The 22,866-nt window shown below is 34.8% G+C and overlaps 1 protein-coding gene across 6 annotated transcripts in view; it reads left to right on the top strand.

Annotated features, from left to right (window-relative positions):
- The first annotated feature begins 251 nt into the window (after positions 1-251).
- Positions 252-22,866, top strand: part of LOC112051821 (sodium/hydrogen exchanger 3) — a 50,201-nt gene continuing 27,586 nt past the window's right edge. For 5 of the 6 annotated variants that reach the window (XM_052885775.1, XM_024090640.2, XM_024090649.2 and 2 more), the window contains exons 1-2: positions 252-391; positions 17,639-17,946. In XM_052885775.1, the coding sequence (XP_052741735.1) occupies positions 17,836-17,946 (111 nt within the window). In that variant the 5' untranslated portion in view covers positions 252-391; positions 17,639-17,835. The remainder of the gene's footprint in view (positions 392-17,638; positions 17,947-22,866) is intronic. The other variant, XM_024090623.2, reaches the window with a different exon arrangement.

The following is a 22,866-nucleotide window of genomic DNA, read 5'->3' as shown; positions in this document are numbered from 1 at the left end:
GATTTAATACAAAAGCAAACACAAACGTACCGCCTTTGCCTGTCTCGATCAACCAAGTCATCGCAGGTACTAATGTAGCTATTTTAAACTCAACAAGATAGATGTAAAGATTCATTGGCTAGTTATATTGACAGAGTTGTTCACGTGGATCGGGATTCAAGAATCCCCAAAGGGGGTGTAAGGGAGGGGGGGACAAAACACAAGCGCCGCGCAGTCGTGTAGGGCGCGCTTTGCGCCGGGCGGGCGGGCGGCGATCCAGTCGCGGCGAAACCTGCCGCTAGCGCGAACCCCGCGACCTCTCGCGATCGATACAGACTACAAAAAAAAATATAAATCAAATAATACCCCCGTAAAAGATTAAAGATAAACACTACCCCATAATAACATTGAAGTTAGTAAAACCTTGTATTTTGACCGCGAATTTGATGTTCGTGCTGCCAAAGTCAACACCATGAACATGGCCACCATAGCAAACACATGATCGACAGTCACGAACGTTGGTCGTGAGTTATTCCCCGTTCAATTATTTATGCCCGTGTGTCTGTATGTAAACGTGTTTTAGTCACATTACGTAAATGCCCGCAAGCGTCCCAAAATCAATATATTATTCATTAATTACCCATTTAACGGAGGTTTGTATGCGAAATATTTTAGACACGTTTTGCGGATTTTCCCAAAACAAATGTGCGCCGAATTCTGCGGTTTGCGTAAGTTTTGAATTAAATGTTACTGTTATTGAATGCCTTGATACTCTGCTACTATTTACGTGAACGAAAAAATATATGGATTTCTATTTTACGATGTTTTTGGGCTCTAAAAAACAGAGACGTGAGTGACAAAAATGTCATTATATAACACACCAGTCACTATCCTTGTTATGACGTAACTGTATCGCCGCTAACATGAATGTTTTTGGCACATTTTAATAACAAATACGTAGACTGATATCATTTTGCACTTTTATCTCAAGTTTTGATACATATAAGTACAAAACAGCACCGCTCGTAGAGGCACCGAGATCGCAAAAGCTGCATAATTGATATAATATTATGCACCCTTTTACATATTTTAGATAGGAGTTCGTTCATTCGTATTATATATATATTAAAAATAGTATTTTGTCTGTTATTTTCTATAAATTTCGCCTTGAATATAAAATTTGAAATACAAATGATAATATTAATTTTAAAAAATCTTAGATTATATTAATACGGCAAGTTTTTAAATAGTTATATATATATGACATTGTGTATCTACTACTACCTTATTGAATAACTAATAGTGTTAATTTTTGTTTAAGAGAGAAATCATATGAAATTAAACTGCTTTAGGAAATAGTTTTAGCTCTTTTTTGTTTGTAAAATACCTAAGTGTTATAAAATTAATTAAATTGGCAATTAGCTTTACTCACACATGTAAAAAATTGTTTAAATTTACAGTTTTTTGTATAATACTCACGTTATATATCTTGTCATCTTTGTCAATTATCACCGATGCCTTAAATTTTATTCAAAGCCGCTCAGCCATTTTTACGTTATTCAGGAACCTATCTTTATTGGTAAACATGCGAACTTTTTAAGTTTTAACTAAGTATTCGTCGAATGCACCTAAAGATTAGTAGTATTATTGCGTATAAAAATTGGGCTACGTATTAGTTTTGTACGTTTGATTTAGAGCGAGGTTATTAGGTACTAGACTTCAAGCTATGCCTAAAGAAAACTATTTTCACGCACCCTGTAAGTAGACAAGGTTAAGATTTCAGATCCTGCGGTAGTTTTAGCCTTCAGACGTACGAGTATAACTTAGTCATGTCGCACCCTCCCAAACAGGGTGATCTAGTTACTACTAAGTATGTACTATTAGTTATAATATGTACTAGATTCTAGTATATACTTTGGAAATGATAACATTAGTGAAAAATCAATTTATTTATTCGATATATTTACTTACACTAACTAAAACAATAATAACTAAATTATAAATCAATATAAACGTAGTAATTATTTACAAAAAAAAACACAACATACAAATATATATATAATAAAGAAGAAAAATAAATAATAGATAACTTATTAACACAAATAAAACTAATATAATATCGAACATGATATTGTGTTAATCATAATCATGATTCCTCACCATCTTTATTAGCCTATTTCAGGCTTACTACAGAGTCAGCCTTCCGTCCTTATAGGAGAGGTAAAATGGAGTTTAAGCCCACCATGGTGCTCCAATGTGAGTAGGCGAGGGTGATGTTAAATTCATTAACAACCACTATCATATATTAACGAAAAGGTTATATACCATGGTTAGCCGGTCGTAGTTTCGTCCACTAGTAGGTACGTATTTCTGATACTATCATAAATCTTACATCTTACTTCTATAGTAAAAAGAGGTAAACTTTGTATGGGATAATCTATGGATCTACTGAACCGATATAAAAAGTTCTCTTTTGTTTAAGATTATAAGATGACCAAATCGTCCATCGTGATAGTGTATTATTTATTTATTTATTATTCAACAAACAACACATTGAAGTTAAGCCTAACCATAGTGCAACACAAACCACAGTTAGTTTTACTGTGCACTGGTTATTATTGCATAATACAATATTTAGGAACAAACAGAACATTATTAACAAACAGAAGAGGATAAATAAACAGATTAACAAACAGAAGAGGATAAATACCAAGAATAATCATTAAACTTGTTTTAAGCAAATTTGGCCAATATTTACGTAGATGGTTATTCTACCTATACCTAGTATCTACGGTAAAATGTTATATAGAAAATATTAAGCGTTTAAGGGTAGTTTGAAAAAATATGCGTGTGTACCTACTGTGTATTTTGTTTAGAATAAGCGTTGTCATTCTCCTTTAGATCGGGTCGGAGTTTGTGAAAGATATTTCCTTGCTCTTGAATACGCTAACATGACATGCTAAATCTAAGGCTTTTTGTATCGGTTAACGATAAGTAATGGTTCTTTACCGAAAGTTTTCATATAATTTAGCTATGGTGTTAAGCAAATTCTTGTAAGAGGTAATCTTTTTTTTTATTTACTCGTTTACACTTACAAGAGAAAGTTTCTGAGTGACCACAATTTATCATCATCATCACACAGCCGATGGACGTCCATTGCAAGACTGGCATGACAGGCTTTTTGTAGGGACTTCTAAACGTACGGTGCATAACAAAGTTTAGACCAGTACTGACCACGCTGGGCATCAGCGCAGAAATCTAGATCTCTAGGTCGCTAGATCTCTCGCGCCGGTGTGAGGCATTTAATAATCTAGCCCGTGGAATGGATATACCGCCATTCGTCAGTCGTCAGAGCCTCGTCGGTCCATCTGCAGGGTGCACCACTAGCAGATGAGGTTGGCAGTTGGGAGGCTGACTGATACTAGCCTCCCCCTTACACCTTGATGAATACTTTTACTTTTTACAAAACACTTACCCCACGGTTTCACCCGCGTAGATCACATTTCTTTAGGTAGGTAAATTGGAATAAAAAGCATCCTAAGTTATTTCTTATATCATCAGTTAACGGTCAGAAAAGTCCCATATAAATCGGTTCAGCAGATTAAGAAATTAACATTAAATATGTTCAAAGGTACCTATCTAAGTTAAGGTAGGTCATATTTCGTACATTAGACTGGTTTCAGAGTGAGATTAATAATAATAATAATAATTAATCTAAGTACATAAAGTACATTTGTAAAGGCTTAAATTAATAAGGGGTGGATAGACGGAACATTCAAGAGCTTCAAAGGGTGGAATTTGCTAAATTTTATACAATAAATGAAAGTGAAAAAAAAAAACCTATAATATATTCCTATATTTACCCAATAATCAATAGAAATAAAAAAACATAGCTACAAAGTACATTCTGACAATTGAAAAATATAGTTTCAAGAGTCAAGAATAACATTCTCTAACGAACCGAGCAAAGCCAACAAAACCAGTAATTGTCATTTATTTACCTTTCCACATGCAACGTCGAGCACTAATGCAAAATCGACGAAGCTTTGCCAACAAAACAAACAAAATCGCTAGAATACGCCGGCTGACCATTTAGTCTAAGATCCGGCATTAAGAGATGTTCCCTCATCTGCTATATAATAGTGTTAAGATATAAATGATATATAATATTCACACATTACAAATATGTTGCCTAAATTTCTGACAGATATATTTTACCGACAAAATCTAGGAAACCATAAACTAGGTCAAAGGTAACTTAATACAGATAAATTAATCATAAAATAAGCTTTCATTTGACATATTATAGGACTAAATAAATAAATAACACTTACTCACCTGTTTTATATCTGGCAACCCCACAGTTGCAACGGTGAAAGCCGGCAACCTTTACGTTTTCAATTCTGTTGGGTGCACAGATTAATTATGATACTGCTACTACATAATGATGTTGAGTGTATTATTTTATACCAACGATATTTTTTAATTAACCAACGAGAAAAATAGATTAAACAAATTTAATAAAAAAAATTATCCGCCCGCAATATACATAGGCAACCTATTGCAATATGTCAATCTGAATATTTCCCATCATTTATTTCTTACCCCAGATAAATAACAGCTGAGGGTACATACTTCATAAGCCGGATCTTTTACTATTACCGTGACGTTTATATTTTGCAGCGGAAAATGTTAACTGGAGGCATAACTCATTTCAGTCCACGTGTATACAAAATAATATAAATACCAGTGTATCTGTCTATTGTTGAGTCGTGATAGCCCAGCGGATATGACCTCTGCCTCCGATTCCGGAGGGCGTAGGTTCGAATCCGGTCCGTTGCATGCACCTACAACTTTCACTATCACTTGTCTCAAACGGTGAAGGAAAAACATCGTGAGGAAACCTGCATACCTATTTGAAAATTTTCTTAATTGTGCGCGTGCGCCAGCTTAGTGGACTAAGGCTTCTGAGAGGAGACTCGTGCTCAATAGTGAGCCGAATATGGGTTGATAATGATGAACCCTTAAATTGGTGCACTTTTGTAAATTCTTGAAGCTTAACAGTTTGCTACTTCCAGTTCTTTTGTTCAGTTTAGTTTTTCATTTTTTTTAACTGTTTGCTACTTCCAGTTGTTGCACCATAAGTTGAAAGCACTTGCGATTAACAACAGACAAATTGGCAGTTGTTAATCTTTTTCTGTTGTTAAAATTACATATGATCTTTGGCACGAGTGAAGCCAGAGATGAAGCCTTGTAAATGTAATAAACAAGAGAAATGCGTCTGGACAACATCGGTCGATGCACCGCAGTTCAAAGTTCTCGGTATAAACAAAACTACTTGCATAGTAATTGCTTGCTGAAAACACCGGACAAGTGCGAGTTGAACTCGCGTCACGAGGGTTCGAACGATATTAATCTATCATGTTTTGAAAACTGTCCTGCGATTGTATCTAATTATATAATTTTTAGGCTTAATTTTTTTTGTTTCGTTTGAAAAAGGCAAAGGTATTACACCGTAAAGGATGTCCCATGTCTTCAAATCTCGTTCTATTCGCAATTCAATAAAAAAATAAACGCATTCCACAGACAAGAACGCTGCATTTAATTCCAATTTAAAGTTTTTTATTTATTTTTCAAAACAATCAGTGCCTTACCTATAATGATTCTATTTTCGAATAAAACCTCCTCCGTTAGTTAGTAGGCTAGTACTTAGCTAGTAGTCGTAACAGACAAGAATTAAAAAAACAAAATTGTTTTAGCCCCTAGAGGCTAATATGCTTGTTTAGCCCCGCTGTGGAGTGGTAATGTGACAGTGTTTTTGAGCAAGAGTAGTGAAAAATATATTTGAGATCACCTTATCTAGCTATTTCATTTGATATGTCACACAATGCAGTTTACATTTTTATTTCAACTTTCCATCTTACGTACCAACATAAATGCCCGCCCATACTCAAATTTCACCTATTCACGGTACATCTCTTCGTTTGGGTCACACGAATTGATATGTGTACCAAATTTCAACTGGATTGATGCAATACATTCGGAGAAAACAGACAGACATTAAAATGTGCGCGAGTGATATTAAAAGTGTTTCGTTTTTGACTGCGTACGTTTGAACCCTAAAAAGAACTGAACAAGTTATTGGTACTACGAGTAGAAGGTAACAAAATTATTATTACTCTAATAGATTTTTTTTGGTTTCTTATTTGTAATATTCTAAAACATTTAATATTTTAGAATGTTTTAAATTAATTGTATTTTTCTGAAAACATTAAAATTCTATAAAGTTCTTAATTAATTAAATGTTTTGAAAGTTTTCTAAAAACGCTTAAAATTTCAGAAAGTTTTTAATTAATAGTATTATTCTGAAAACATTTAAATTTTTGGAAAGTTTATGATTAATTGTAATTTTGTAAAAATATTTAGGTAAATGAAAATAATAGATTCATTAAGTTTGATTCAAAAGTTGAATTGAAGTGCGCTCAGATGGAGTAGCTAAATTCGGATCAGTTTTTGTGATTTGGTAGGCTCGTAACATATCTAATAGTAGAAAATCTTTGAGTAGTTTGTATAAAACTGTTATAGCGACCAAATAAATGCCGTTGAGCGTGACTACAGTTGGCAAAAAAGTATTCTGCGACCCAATATTGATCCATACAGGCAGGCGTTTCGTATAGGTACATAGGAAGGTGCTACATTCTCATATAGCGACACAGAATAATGAATGATCCAGAATGAGTCTACGGCAAGCAGCATGGTGAAGCCGGTGGAACCCATTAAACAAAAAAAACAAACGTCACGCGTCTCTTTGACATCCGCATATACTTACAAACTTTTTTCATAATTTATATTTCAAGATTTGACACTAACAACAATATTACGTAAATTAATATCATAATAGACTAATCAATAATTACCTAGAAAAAATACTCTTCTAATCTATTTTTTTTTTAATATTGAAAAACATACATACAGTGGCGTGCGCGCCATAGATGCATAAACACAATGCATACCCTAACAATTCTTTACATACCTGTATTGGAGGAGGAATTTTCCGTTTTGTACATTTTGTACCTATAGTGCATACCCTAGTCAAAGCCCTTGTGCATGCCACTGCATACATACATAGTGCTTTGTGTCGTACTGACTCGAGTATGTATTCGTTTTTAAATTTTGTACGAATAAATGGAACGGCAACGACACCGCCGTTTTCTGTGCGCTCTATCTACCTATTATTCTTTAATCTGTGTATAGGGAGATACCATTCTCGTTTAAGTTCTCTTGATTAAAATTTTAAATGAAAGCGAGGTCGCTACTGGATATGGATTAAATTATCACGGATGGATAGCTGACTCCGGTAGCACAAATGAAATGCACCTCGTGTGCAGCGATCTATTTTTAACTGCTATCTGTTATTTCATATCCATTCAGTGATTGTATGTATTGTGGGAGAGAGTCAACCCATATTCGGCTCACTGCTCAGCTCGAGTCTCCTCTCAGAATGAGAGGGGTTGGGTCAATAGTCCACCACGCTGGTCCAATGCGGATTAGTACCGGTTAGTTTGACTTCACACAAGCAGAGAATTAAGAAAATTCTCTGGTTTCCTCACGATGTTTTTCCTTCACCGTTTGAGACACGTGATATTTAATTTCTTAAAATGCACACAACTGAAAAATTTGAGGTGCATCCCGGACCGGATTCGAACCCACACCCTCCGGAATCGCATGCAGATGTCATATCCACTGGGCTATCACGTCCTCGTATTTAGTGTGTGGGATATCTTTATTTGGTTAGTACTTAAAATTCAAATTCATCAAATTCATCATTCAGAATACATCAAAATACAATACAATATTCGACCATCTCTGGTATGCAAATAAATGAAATGAAATTAGTCTATAAAATTAATTACATAAACAGCTTTGTTTCTACAAGTATAAATAAAAATCAGTTGCCAAAATGTATGGGTACACGACACACGTATTAAGAAGTAGAAAAGAGATAAATTACCTTAATGCGAACAAAGCCTGTAGGCTTAAATGTAGGCGTCCACTTATCTGCATCGTAAGGACGCATAGCATCAAATGGATTTTTAATTTTACGGTAGATAAAATCCGTTCGAAGCCGAACAGTGGATGCACTTGTATGACTTTCTATACAAAGAGTACTGCGATCGAATATGATGCGATGCGTCCGATACAATGCGGATCAGTGGACGCATAACATATGATATACGCTACGACATAGCTAGAAAAATACATTTAAATTAAATCGACTTTAGTAGCCGTCGAACCAAAAATATCGCTCTCTCGTCCGCTCCATCGCAACGGAAGAGAGATATATTTCTGGTTTGGAACTATTAGTCCAATATATGTCAGTTTGTATTTACGAGATATTTCGTGCACAAATCCGCATTACACGCATCGGACGCATTGCATCAAACGGATTTTTAATTTTACGGTAGATAAAATCCGTTCCATGCGATCCGTACGATGCGGATCAGTGGACGCACTTGTATGACTTTCTATACGAAGAATACATACTTAAATCCGTTTGATGCGATGCGTCCGATGTAGATCTGTGGACGCCTGCCATTAGGCTACCGGTAGAAAAAAAGCGAATGGGTTGGGTATACTAATACAATACATAGTTTCTTCAAATGTTGTCCAGATTCTTCAAAAACAACTTCAAAATGTCCAATTGTTCATATTTCAGCCAGCCAAGCGTAATTTCATTGAAACCGTATAATAAAAGAGAAGTTCTTTTTTCGTTTCGTAAAAGCTTAATGAAAAGAGAATTCCAACAATGGGCCATTAATTATTATTATCCGGCCCGGTCTGAGTTTAAAACTGAAGCCAGAAAAAAGAAAATGGATTTTCCGGCGAAACAAATTAGGTAAACAGGGACCTACGCTCAAGTATAGGTGTGGTGCTACGTACCTACTTATAAATTACGGTATTTATGTTGTTTCTTTTCTCATTCTTATCTTAGTTCAAATAAACGATAAGAAGTGGCTAACTTATGTAATGTTGAATAGCCCACGCAGCTTGTACCATAGAACACAATTTAATACACGTATGCTTACGTGTGAAAGCAAAAATTTGTAAAATGTAGGCAATCCACAAAAATCTTTTTGTCCCTGGTTAAGTTAAGCGTGCGCCTAAAAGTTGGAAAAATGGAAACATCTTTCATAGTAGGTCACTGTCATATTTATTTTACTACCGCCACTGCTAGATTGGTATAGCCACAATTACGAAAATCGCGCGTCAATCACCTTGAAACAAAATTGAAGATTTTTTAGTGAAGTCGAGACAATTTTGTTTATAAAACATGACTAGGATCAAACTCAAATCATGCTTTACAAATTCATGAAATGTGTATGTATTTTCGGGAAATAACTGTTTGATCATGCCAAAAATATACTAGAAAATTTTGGGAACAAATGCTGAAAGAAAAGGTATTATTGATCATGCAACTTTGTCTACAATTAATACATGCTACTCCACTGTCTAAACACTTATTGTTAATCTTTGATAATGTTTTTTGAAGGGTTACCCCGAAGTAAAGTGACAGACTAATAAACTATTCAAAACTTTATTACTTATGACTTTATTACAGTAGTTGTAATATTAAGTATTTTAGCCTAGGCAAGGCAATTACACTGTAAATGAAATATCGACCTATTTGTCGCATGTTGCTAATAGGTCATGAGGCGAACGTGGAGTCTCATTTGGTGCTGTTCGAGAATATTACATGTTGTACCCTTCGTGTTGAGCTCACAGAAAGCGAGCCCGATTCAGCACATTCAGCTAATGTACCCACTAGGGTTGCCAACGTTTCTTCAGCGAAATATAGAATCTTTTAAAGTAACTAAAAAATAAACTTAAAGAAAAAATTGTATTTTCTGGAGAAGTAAAAATTTGGCGCTGGTATATTTGTTACTCAGTTACTTATTTAAACAATATATGTACACTTGTATCATTTCGTTTGTTTATAATATAAGTGTCATTGACTTAATTATGTAATTTTGAAGTCTACTTGATATAAGATTATAATTTATTCATTTTCTTTGTTATATCATTATTTTTTTAAATCAATTAAAATCGAAAGTTCATTTTTCACTAGCAATAACTAAATTAAATTAAAGCAATAATTTATATAAGTTCGAATACGTTGCACGCTCGAAAAATTTTAAAACGAAAGAGATTTAAAACAAACTACTCTCCTCACCAATAAAATGAAAGATTTAATATGTAACATATTAACTGTATCTGTGTGTTGAAAATATGTATAGATGTTTTGCGTCTCAAAAGTATATATGCTTACCGGCTTTATAATATAGATGTAGTCCCGAAGTACAGTGTAATACTGAATAATATAGTATGGTTGGCAACCCTGGTACCTACATACCTACTATACTGTAATTATTTTGCCATGCCAACGCTCATGTTCGCGTAAATTGGGTACATTCTTATTAATTAATTATCGTATAAATTCATATGGGTATTGCTTTTGAAATCTGACACAGAAAACATAATAATCAATCTAGTCAATTTAACCCCGATAATTTAAAAATTCCCAGACAGTCATAAACTAAGCTAAAATAACGAATTTTATATCCAATTTTCATCATAATACTTATAAAGGTTTACATATCTATACTAATATTATAGAGCTGAAGAGTTTGTTTGTTTGTTAACTTGAACGCGTTAATCTCAGGAACTAGCTAAGTGGCACGTCGATTCTCTTTCTACGATCGCAAACGCTTCGAAAACTAGAAAAATGTATGGGAATGACAGATCTTGATCACGTGGCTTGAAACTTGAATTTTCCTCATTTGAGAATCACAAAACAAAATATGAAACGATGACAATGTAGCCGCAATCGACGGTTTATCGTGATTTCCGAGGCAAGGGTACACCCACCAACTTCCCAACTCCCAGCTGAGAATTGTAACTGAAAATTTCTTTGAAGAAAAACGCAGTATCGGACTTGGACTTGATGATCCGAAACATTAGACCAACGATGCTTTACATACTTACATACTAAGCAGAAAGGCCTAGGTTTTATTTCTTTCCAGCAGGCCTGATTGTAGTCAAGCGCAAGCCTATTCTGAATAAAAGGGCTACTTTCAGTAAGACAAAGATAGATCATTGTGGATCAGTTTACTAGATAGAACTCCTGTACTATAAACATTATACGTTTTCCCCGTACGTAGTCGTAAAATGGACGGATTAAGAACGCATTAACACAGTCACGTGTAACGTACGCTTGACTCTTTCAGTTGAATAATTAACTACAGTCTTCCCGGATCCTCTTATAAATTCTGCTCGCGAGCATTTTCAGTCACATTAACTGTAATGGTCATTTATCGATGACGCGTGTGTGGAATTTTAGTGATGTAAACAAACATCGACAAATAGGTACGTCCTGCACTACGAACTTCATACAGAACTATGACTATTGGCGTATCTAGGATTATTTCCTGGGGTGGGCCTGGGGTGGACATATCACTGAACAGAATCGACACTCAATATAAAAGTATCGTTAGCAATATTTGTAAACGCAAACCTCTGAAACGGCTCGACTTATTTATTATTTTTTCTTAGTAGTCTAAGTAGGTCTTAGGTAGGTCTTAATATATTTTTCAAAATGTTTATTACCTATAGGTTTTTCTTTATTATAAGTTGTAATTTTTATTATTTGATATTTTAAATGATTTTTTGTGTAAAATTATTACTATTTCGGCGTCCATCGTAGAATTTCAAATAGGTAGCCCAGTATCCTAGGGTGGGCACTGGACTATTCTAGGGTGGGCCCGGCCCACTCGGCCCACCCGCTATATACGCCTATGACTATGCCCGTCTGGTGCAGTACTAAACTCACGTAAATATTGTACATAATGGAAAATTCCTTCTTCAATACAGTTTTGTAAGGACTGCCTAGGTTAGTGCATTTCTGTATCTATGAAGTGCACGACACTAGTCTTGTATATCACTATACCAATCATCATCAATACATCTACATATTAATATAATTAAAGTTTCTGTCTGTGATTTTAAATTTAACTCCCTCATTGTCATTATTCCATTGTTAAGCTTAAGTAACATTTGATTATGAGGTCCTGAATTCGAGTCAGAGCTAACTAGCTCAGACCAGATCAGGAGCTAGGTCAGGGTATGAAATATTGACCTTTTTTACAGCCCCGTGCCTTGGACAGCACGTTGTGTCGTCATCAGTCACTTTCATTAACATATCACTCGTTACAGAATCAAACGGAAACAGTATCACTCACACATGAATGATACATTCGGCATTGATTGTGATACCGCACTTTACATTTATATGGGATGTACCCTAAAAAATTTTTGAGATTTTACTTTACGGTCTAATGTACTATATCATCATATCACCTGATGGACGTCCACTGCTGGATATAGGCTTTTTGTTGGGACTTCCAAGCATCACGATCCTTAGCCGTCTGCATCCAGCGAATCCCTGCGACTTGATTGATGTCGTCAGTCCACCTAGTGTGGGATCCACCAAAGCTGTAATGTACATATTCATATACAGGTTAATGTACAATACTCATGTTAAATAACATATTTCTAGTACTAACAGTTTCTGTGCTAAATCACGGACGGACAGACGAACATAGCAAACCTATAAGGATTTCTTGTTTCTACGGAACCTTAAGGAATATAGAGGAGAAAGCTTTAGTAGAACCGTTAGCTTTACAAAAGCAATTTGTATAAAGAGTCGTTTTTAATAAACATTAAGTCTTTACATGCATAAAATATCTTGTTTTGCACGCGGCGAGTGGGCGGCGAGAAAAGCGAAGGGAAATCTTGGAGAAAAGCTATAAATAGAGGCGGATGTACTCTTAAATGACACTTTGTTAGCAGTTTTACACGTTCCAAGTGCATTTTAATTTGAATCACGTGGAAACTTGGAATTAAGGCTACGCTGATCATCTTGAATGTTCAAGTATTATGCTGATTCAATTAACTGCCTTGAAGGTTTATTAACCCATGTTTGAGTCTGGGTTGGGCTATGAGATACTAAGATCTTCTTTCTTCTAAGAATTTTTCAGTAAATATTCTTTTTCATGCAAAAATGTTTAGATCAATCAATCAAATTGTTTATTTGTTTATACAGTAAACCATTACAAGGTTCTTAAAATAACTATGGAATTATTAAAGTTTGCATGTATCAAGCCCGATCGGCATGCAAAATATTAATATTAGTTTCCTACATTTTAATAGATCAAAAAAGTAATTTTAATACAATGTATAGGTAGTTAGAGTTAAATAATAATGTAATTGAAAAAAATATTAAATCAATAATGACAAAAAAGAAAATAAAAACGTCAAAAGAATTAAATCATACCTAATGTGAATACAGTCTTCCATTTACCTCCCCTACCCTAATTAACCACCTGGGTACGCCACTGGTGTCAGAGTACATATAAATAGGATTACTCATGAAATAGTACTTTTGTAAGCATTTTATCTTTATGTGTTTAGTTTAGGGCATGGTTATAAGTTCCATATTTGTTTTGCCAAAAAAATATTATACTCTTGAGATTAGTGATTTGCGACTTATCTCAATAAGGTCCATAAAAAAAAAAATAAAAAAAAATAAAAAAAAAATAAAAATAAAAAAAACAAATTCCGGTTTCATTACTGGACGCAGTCACATGTCCGAACAAAATGCCGTTTATGATAAACAGATTTGAGTTATTGAGAAGTCAAAAGTTGCCATGGGCGTAGCCAGGATTCTATCTAGGGGGCAGCTTTACTTATATTGAGTATTTCACATTACAAATTGATACTGTCCGACCAATGCTAGTTTTTACAAAACCGAAACCGAATTTAAGTTTCAACTTATAGCTTCAGTTTCGGCGGAAACCGAAACTTCTAAAAACGGCAAATTACAAAACACTTCTTTGAGAATTTTAAAATTTGGTATGAAGCTCCAAAGACCGCTCCTCTACCTCATGACCGTACCTCGCTACGCCCATGAAAGTTGCCTTAAATAGTTCGGTTCGTATACTAGCCGGTGATGGCTCAAGGAGGATAAGAAGTATTGCATTTGAGAAAACACCGTTAATTTGAAATCGCAGACAGACACTTCAATTTTATTTATATACTAGCTGACGCCGCGTGGTTTTAACCGCGTGGTTTCCGTTCCCGCAGGAATATGGGGATATAGCCTATAGCCTTCCGCGATAAATGGGCTATCTAACACTGAAAGAATTTTTCAAATCGGACCAGTAGTTCCTGAGATTAGCGCGGTCAATCAAACAAACAAACAAACTCTTCAGCTTTATAATATTAGTATAGATGTATGTACTATGATGACTGCAGTTGACGTTACTCACGTAACATGCGGCGCGGCGTAGAACCCCCGTAGGCTTTAATAAAGTTGTTATACAACATTATTTTTAACATTTATAGAGTTGTTATACAATAGAGATGTTATACACAAGAATATCTAGTTGACAAATACAGTGGATTATCACGTGGACTCTGTATTTGACAGGTTTATACAACATAAGAAAAATAATAACATGAAAAGTACAATGTTCATTTTGTTAGGAAAATGGGTACTTGTAGATTGTTGTTTTGTTTTGTATTATATAGATAAACAAGTTTTGTTTCATCAAATAGATGTCAAGAAGACACGTGACGTTTGGTTTTTTTTATGGCTTTCACCGGCTTTACCACGCGACTTGTAAAGACTCATTGTGTAATATTCTCTATTCTGTGGATAATTGGGGATGATGACTAGGTTTGAATATATTGATTTTTATGATACATTCGGGTAAATAAGGTCAATGTTAACTAATTTATACATAAAAAGCAAAGATTGTCTGGATATTTGCAAAATAAATAAGATTAGAAATTTCAAAATCCATTAATTTAGATGAAAATTCATACAGTTTTAGCTTCCTTACATTAAATGTGACATTTTTCAACAAATGAACTATAAACGCACAAATAACAAAGATATTAGTAATTTTGTTTGAACGCCCATACAAACCTAACGATCAGCGAGCCAACGACGTCACTAAATCGTGCCATTTTGTATGAAGCGTTTTCCAGGGATCCGCGGCAGCGCCGCAAATCTGACCCTTTAAATCCCTGTAGCTCCGAAAGTAATGATCTCAGATACCCAGTTACTTTTACAAAATTGCTTTGCTATTAGTATACTCTTAATTTATATACAATTTAAAAATCTGTCATCATCCCTACAGTATAGATATTTAACTCTATATTATAAATAAAATAAATTATTAAGTTAAATGCGGCAGATAGTAAACAAAGGTGTTGTATAATCTCTTAATCTTTGTAAAGATAGAGATATATAATGGTAAGATTGAAGTAGGGCTTGATTTCGTAAGTTTAACTAAGTATAAAGGTTTTGCGGTTGAAGGTACTTCGGCTACACCCCGCGTTTACAATAGGGAAAATAGGCATTTACATCATGACGGCAATTTCTACACAAATTTCTTATAATAAATTACTTTTGAGGGCTTTGAATGTTTCAGGGCTGTTTTATACTTTCTCGTAACATGTTTGTAAGAATTTTTAAGATCGTAGACGGTTCAGGAGAGGCACTGAATTTTGAAAAAATCTGTGGTCAGTTGTCACTTTTTATTCTTTTTATTATTTAATGTATTGTCGAATGTAGATTATTATTTTAAACCAATTTCAAAAAAAGGAGGAGGTTCTCATTTCGAGTCTATGTTTTTTTTGTGTGTATGTTACTCGATTACTCGAAGACGCCTGGATCTATTTGAATAAATCTTTTTTTATTTGAAAGGGTATACTCCTGGAATGGTACTTTTTCCTGGGCCGTTCACAGTTGGTATGCTCTTCGTAGATGTAAAAATGCACTGAGACACCTTGAGGACTAATTACCTAATTATCAATTTATACCCACGTAGTTTACTGACGTAGGAATACAGAGATAAAATATAGCCTATTTTACTCGCCGATAATGTAGCTTTCCATTGGTGAAAGAATTTATAATTATATTTGTATGGACCGTTAGTTTCGTAGCCTATTTGTAACAAACTAACAAAAATTCATTTATATCTTACTTCTTAATAGTCAATGATAATTTTATACTATACGGTTACGTCGCTTCAGAATCATCGCAAAAAGTGATCCGAACAATAGGCTACAAAACTGAGCGCACACATGCACAATTTTGTCTTTAATTTTATTTATTTATTTATATATATAAAGTTTTTACACTCCCTGAACACACACTCGACATTGACGATATTAATGTATTATTTGTTTAAATAACGTATTGGTTAACTAACGTACTTAATAACGACCACAACTAAAATTGAGATGTGAAAATTTCCTCTTTTGAGAGCCTCCTTTTTCATGACCTAGTAACACATCTAACAGTATTTAACATCATTGTTAACAGTAGTATAGACACAGAAAACATATGTACAAGGTATAGACAAAAAATCATTATTCAAAGCCTAGAAACGAAATAATGTCCTGTTGGTTTTCAAATATCCTGAAAGAATGGCGGCGCCTAGCCGGCGACGACCTACAAACAGTTAGCCTCGATTCCTTATTGTACTAAATATCCATTTACGGATGGTTAACGTTCACGGAATATGCCATTTAACGATCAAGAATTTGTAGCAATAGCTAATAGGTATGGCACAGTAGGGTGATTCTAAACCAAGTTAAACACAGGTTCGACGATTCATTTCCATACCGTTTATTATTTTTTGAAAGTTCCTGCCATAGAAAAATATCTTTAGAACTGCCCATTTGAAGCAACTAGTAGATATATGGCACAGATGTTGTGAGGTTGCTCTGAACCTAAAAACATTTTAAAATTCTAGTAATTATTATCTATGTAATTAAAGTTTGTAATTGTTATTACTTGATGATAAGATCAAACTCGACTAGAATATCAAATCTGTTCGAGTTTGATCTTATCTCGGACAAAGGCACGTTTGGAACCCGTATCTTTAAGTTTTCGACATTAATTATCACCATTTAATCATAACATAACTTGACGTATCAAAAGTGCTTGTAAACTAAGTCTAATTTAAATAACATGAATAGTTTAAAAAACGAAAAACCCGCTTGATACTTGATACTTATATCATGGGTGCGTTTCAAATATCTTCGCCATCTCTTCATATCCTGTCCGCTATATTGGATTTAAGTTACCTACGTGACTATTTTTTCGTCGTATTCCTGACAGAAAACCCCTTCATTTGATATCCATATTCCATATCATGGGGATGGATTTCAAACAGCTAGTCCGCCATCTTGAATTTGTAATGACTTTTCTTAGCTAGTCATGTATTGTCATCAGAACTCAGAGCGTGTGCAAAATTTCATCCTTACGAACTCCGGGAAGTGGGTTAAATTAAGACTCCAAGATTTTCTTACATACATACAAGTGAAGCTAATATATATGCGTGTATAAATGGATTTTGATTTGATGTGAAGAACCATGACATAGATTTTTTATTTTGATAAATCTTCCGTTATTCGTTGTATTGTAACGTAGGTACATATGATTATTTTTACGCGCTTTTCACCATTAATCACGGTCGGCTATGGTGGCCTTGACGGTGAACGTGTTACTATTAGTTTTGGTGCACAGTTATCGGCATAGCGAATGTTAAATTCTCTATCGCGCTGATGGCATCGGTCATTTCTATATTAAACTCAAAACCAACCGCACTCTGTTTCGAAGCAAATGTGTAAACAGTTATAATGTGCTACTGAATGTTGATATAGTGTAGTGGTAGAAGATAAGTAGGTAAATAAATGTGGCGGTGATCCGTATGAGGTGAAACTATGACGTCACTGAAGCATGGAGTCAACTTGAGCCGTCGGGCGTGTAGGCAGCGCTTGGCTCTGCTCGCCGTTGGGATTCTTCTGGCTGCAGCGTCTGCGAATCCGATAGAAGTAAGTAGAGTTTTCTATTTTATAACCGAAACTATGCAAATAACGTAGTTTCCTATTGATAAAAAAGTGGGTTTAGTACTCGTAGATCCAATAGATCCCCATAACCTCACCTCACACACTTTCTCTCCACATTTTTCAAACCTCCACAAACTTTTTATAATATTTATACCGATAATTTGACCTTTAAGTACTTAAGTTGGTATGTTTTATTTTGTCAGTTATTATATAATTTAGTCCTTGTTTTTCAATTTTAAAACTTATTGATAAACAAGTCAAGTTATTGCACTATTATAAATTCTGCCAGCATTTCCAAGCTATTGAAGGTTAATGCATTTATGCTGAAATACATCTTCTATACTTACAATAAATCTGTAGAGAGGTCAATTCTGTACATGAAATATATTTCCAAAATAACTATCAGGGTCTAAGTAGGTAGGTAGGTAGGTGCCAACAATGCAATCAGTAATATTTTTGACTGTCTGTCTGTCTGTATGTTCGTTATAGAAACAAAAACTACACGACAGATTTTAACGAAACTTGGTAAAATTATTTTTCATATTCCTGGGCAGGTTATAGTATATTTCACGCTACGATCAATAGCAGCAGAGCAGTGAAGGGAAATGTTGGGAAAACGGGAGAAATTACTCCATTTTTACAGCGATACTACTGTGAGGGCTGGACTCATAAAATCTAAGGGCGGGCGAAGTCGCAGGCGTCCGATAGTTAAATAAAGAGAACGGCTGACAGAGCAACGAGATATCTTTACACGAACCATTTAAGGCCACATTAATCTCCTTTATAACTCAAAATCTATTTAACATGAAAACATGTGGTTGACGCATTAAATCCCGTAAGCTATAGGTATCTACAATACTAAATTTCATAACTACAGCTCAAATAGTTGATGAGATATTAACGTCTAAAAATTTCAAATGTATGATATATGGGTAGACCACAATGTATACCCACTCCTAGATGACCTAATAGTAGACCTAGTTCCCATCCGCATGAGAATATGGTGATAAGATATTGTAGCTTTCCATTGATAAAATATTTTTTTAAATCGGTCGAGTAGTGTTTTACTTAAATTATAACAAACAAACAGGCAAAAAAACGTTCACTCTTTATTTTAGTTTACGAGTATATAGGACGTATTGTACGTACTTAAACTGGTCATGGTTTGTTACTATAATGGATTTTCTTATCTATGATTTCTGATCCTTCCGATCCTTTTATATAGAGTTGGCGACAAGGAAAGATGTTTTTTTTCAATCACATTCACGATTATGTCAATGAACTGCCTTTTTGGTCTATTGGTTAACTTTTTTGACTACGGATCACTAAGATACTGGGTTCGAGTCCGAGTCATACTCTGAAATATAGCTTTTTCTTTTTCTCAAGAAATTCTCAATAGAGCAACTCTGGTCAGCTACTGCATTTATTTAAACAATCTATACTTATAATAAATCTGTAGAGAGGTTAATTCTGTACATGCAATATATTTCCAAAATAACTATTAGTGACCGATACTAATGCCAAAAATGCAATCAGTAAAATTTTTGTCTGTCTTTTTGTCTGTCTGTCTGTATGTTAGTAATGGAAACAAAAACTACTCGACGGATTTTAATGCAACTTGGTGCAATTATTCTTCATACTCCTGGGCAGGTTATAGTATAGGTAGTTTTCATCACGCTACGATCAATAGGAGAAGAGCAGTGAAGGAAAATGTTTGGAAAACGGGAGAACAGAACTCCATTTTTACAGCGATACTACTGTAAGGGCTGTATTAAGGAGGTCTAAGGGTGGACGAAGTCGAGGGCGTCCGCTAGTCTTAAATAAATAAATAATAAACCGGACAAGTGCGAGTCAGACTCGCCTATCGAGTGTTCCGTAAGTAGGATCATTGTAATTGAATAGTTCAGGACATCGAGTTACGCAAATTTTGCCGAGCTTTCTTCGAAATTTCGTAATTTGAAAAGAGTTTTAAGATTTTTTGAGATAGGTATATTCTTGTACTTGTGATATTTAATGACATTATTTGCCAAACGAATGTCTTTTGCTGAATAGTCGCCCGTATTATTTTTACGTAAAATTAGACGTTTGATATTTCACAACTTCATGTTATCGTAGACCTGATGTGATACCTCCTCCACGCATTCCCGGAATAAAGGTCTTGAGAGACAGATCTGACTGACAATCAAGTGATCTTATAAGGGTTTCGTTTTGAGGTAGATAACCCTAAAAACATAACCCTGAGCCCACCAACTCTCATTGCGTGTATGTGGTAGGCTTAAGCAGGGCGAACTCCACCTCTCTACGGAACACTTAAAAACGTTGATGATGATTAATGAATGATTCAGCAAAAAACTCCTTGGTCGCAATAATGGTTACGTTAACCCTTTTCCCTCTTACTGTGCGTAATCCATGAAAGGGCAAGCCCATTGTGTAGTATTAGGTATGTGTAAATAATGTTGTGTAATATCGTAGGTGTAATAATGTGACGTATAATCCTTCTACAGACGATTTGCTGTTACAGTTATAAAACTGGAGCCTTTTTTATGATTTATTTTTTTCTTTAGGCGGGAAAATCCTTATGGACACCCTTTAAGGTCCTTTTCCTGGTGCTAAACGCTGGTGTACCTGCCATTACAACAACCAACGTCGCAGTCTTTCGGCACTTTCCCAGTGCCCTTTAATGTTTCTAATTTTCTTTTCATTATACTTTCCAGAATATTAATTAGGTTTTCCATTGTATTATATTAATTAGGTTTTCCATTGTATTTTCCTGTCCTAGCTCCTTTCTTACTACATCTCATTCGATTATGAAACGCGGACAACATAACATAGTGTGTTCGGCATTTTAATTCGTGTTATAGAATGAGAGCCGGCAAAAGCCAGACAAACTACACAAACAAATTTTATATAGACTAAAAGTTTATCAGCCTGTGCTCCTACTATAGATAACCTACCTGTAGCTTGGCAACTTCGTTCATAACACTCCCGATGGTCCGCGCGGGCCGGGGGGCGTGTAGTGATGAATGAAAAACCCACGACTGATGCACCTCACTTCCTCACGATTTCACACCCGCGCAGTCTGAAAAATAATTTTAAAAAACACTATAATCATTCGAAAAACACTGTTTTTAACGGTTTTTTAAGGATTAAAAGTTAAAACTTATTTATGGTAGGGGGACAATCTCTCTTTATAAAATAAGATACCTATCTATCTCTGGCTCTTCACAGCCGAGCCTTCAGGACCGATAGTGGAGTCATTAAGTAAACCGAAGGACTTGACTGTTCAAAACTGGTTGTAAAGTAAGCCTACTTGAAATATTTGAATTTCCAATTTCAATTGAATATCTGCGTAGTTATTTTGTTCAACACTGGACTTCTTTTAACTTCTATTATAAAAAAAAGTTTCTATAGACTACAAAATCATGCTGTAGCTTAATTAGGCCCCAATAATATCAAAGTGCAAGGTTTCGTATTATACATTTCCTCTATTGTGTGAGGCTGCGGCGTTGGGCTGAACTCTTGCCAGCTGCAGATTGTATCTTGACCTTTTTGCGAACTCTTTGCAACTTCCGATGGCCTTGACAATGGCGACGTTTACAGCATTAAACGCATTTTAAAATGAAAATAATTTAAAATTGCTTTAAAATTATCAAAACGTCAAATACCTAGTAGACTGCAAGCCCTTGAACAAAAATTACCTGTGAAATGACCCAACGTGAATAACGCTTTGCTATTTCAAAAAAAAAACTCTGAACATTATGCCGTCATTCCAGAGCGATACAATGGTGAGTACGCGAGTGAATGGAATTTCTCATGTACAAATGATGACACGACTAATTATAATTGTACGGCTTTGTTATAGTGTTAAATATGATTAAAAATAAATGTCGAAAATCCTAGTGGTATAGGTAGGAAGTTACTATAAAAATGTACCTAATGTCAAAAAAATGGCATCTACTGGCGGTTTACCACAACATTTTGCAAAACTTTCATGATATATGTCCATCTTATTTATGGGCATGCACCTCCAACTTTTCATTTTAGCAAAATAAATATCACGTGTCTCAAACGGTGAAGGAAAACATCGTGAGGAAACCTGCATACCAGAGAATTTTTTAATTCTCTGCGTGAGTGAAGTCTGCCAATCCGCAGTGGGCCAGCGTGGTGGACTATTGGCCTAACCCCTCTCATTCTGAAAGGGTTGTTAATGATGATGATGATGATGATAGTAAGGTCTGACCCTGTCGCTTAGGATAGGTACACCCAGAACACTATACGATGCATAGTAGAGTTAGAGAGTTAGAAAGAGATAGAACAACTGTTGAGTTTCTTGCCAGCTCTTCTCAGCAGAACCTGCCTTCCGAACCGGTGGTAGTATAGCTAGAGTATTTATAAATAGTAAACTAAGTCTGTTTGAAAGAAATGGATTTTGAATTTTGAGTGTTAGATAATGTCGTCTACAGCGCTTGAGATTTCGATGAAATCTGATAACTTTTAGCGCGAGTAATAGCCTTGGCCTGACTTTACATAAAAATGTTTTGATGGGTTGTATTGTATCATCAAAACTACCACGAACATAAAATAACATTGAAAATTTTGAAAACCCCCGAAGGTCATGATATTATTAAGCAATATGTAATTTGGTGGTTACAAATGGTTCTGGATCTCAGATTCTGGAAATTCTTAGGAGCCTGATATTTGGGTAAATGATATTTCAAAGTGTTAGCTTCGTTATGACTATACAAAATACACAATTTGTAAAACTTTTCTCGATAGTTTATTTTTTTGAAAAATACATGTTTTGCTCACATTTTGCTTTCAATCTCAGGAAAAGCAGACTTATTTTCTTAAATTTTTGTTTTGTATAGAAAATTAGGTATATATCTTGAACATGGCCATTTTGTT

Source organism: Bicyclus anynana, chromosome 15, assembly GCF_947172395.1.
Source record: "Bicyclus anynana chromosome 15, ilBicAnyn1.1, whole genome shotgun sequence".
In the NCBI taxonomy this organism is placed as follows: Eukaryota; Metazoa; Arthropoda; class Insecta; order Lepidoptera; family Nymphalidae; genus Bicyclus; species Bicyclus anynana.
Note: the sequence above shows the minus strand (reverse complement) of the source record. Positions and strands in the feature narration are given on the sequence as shown.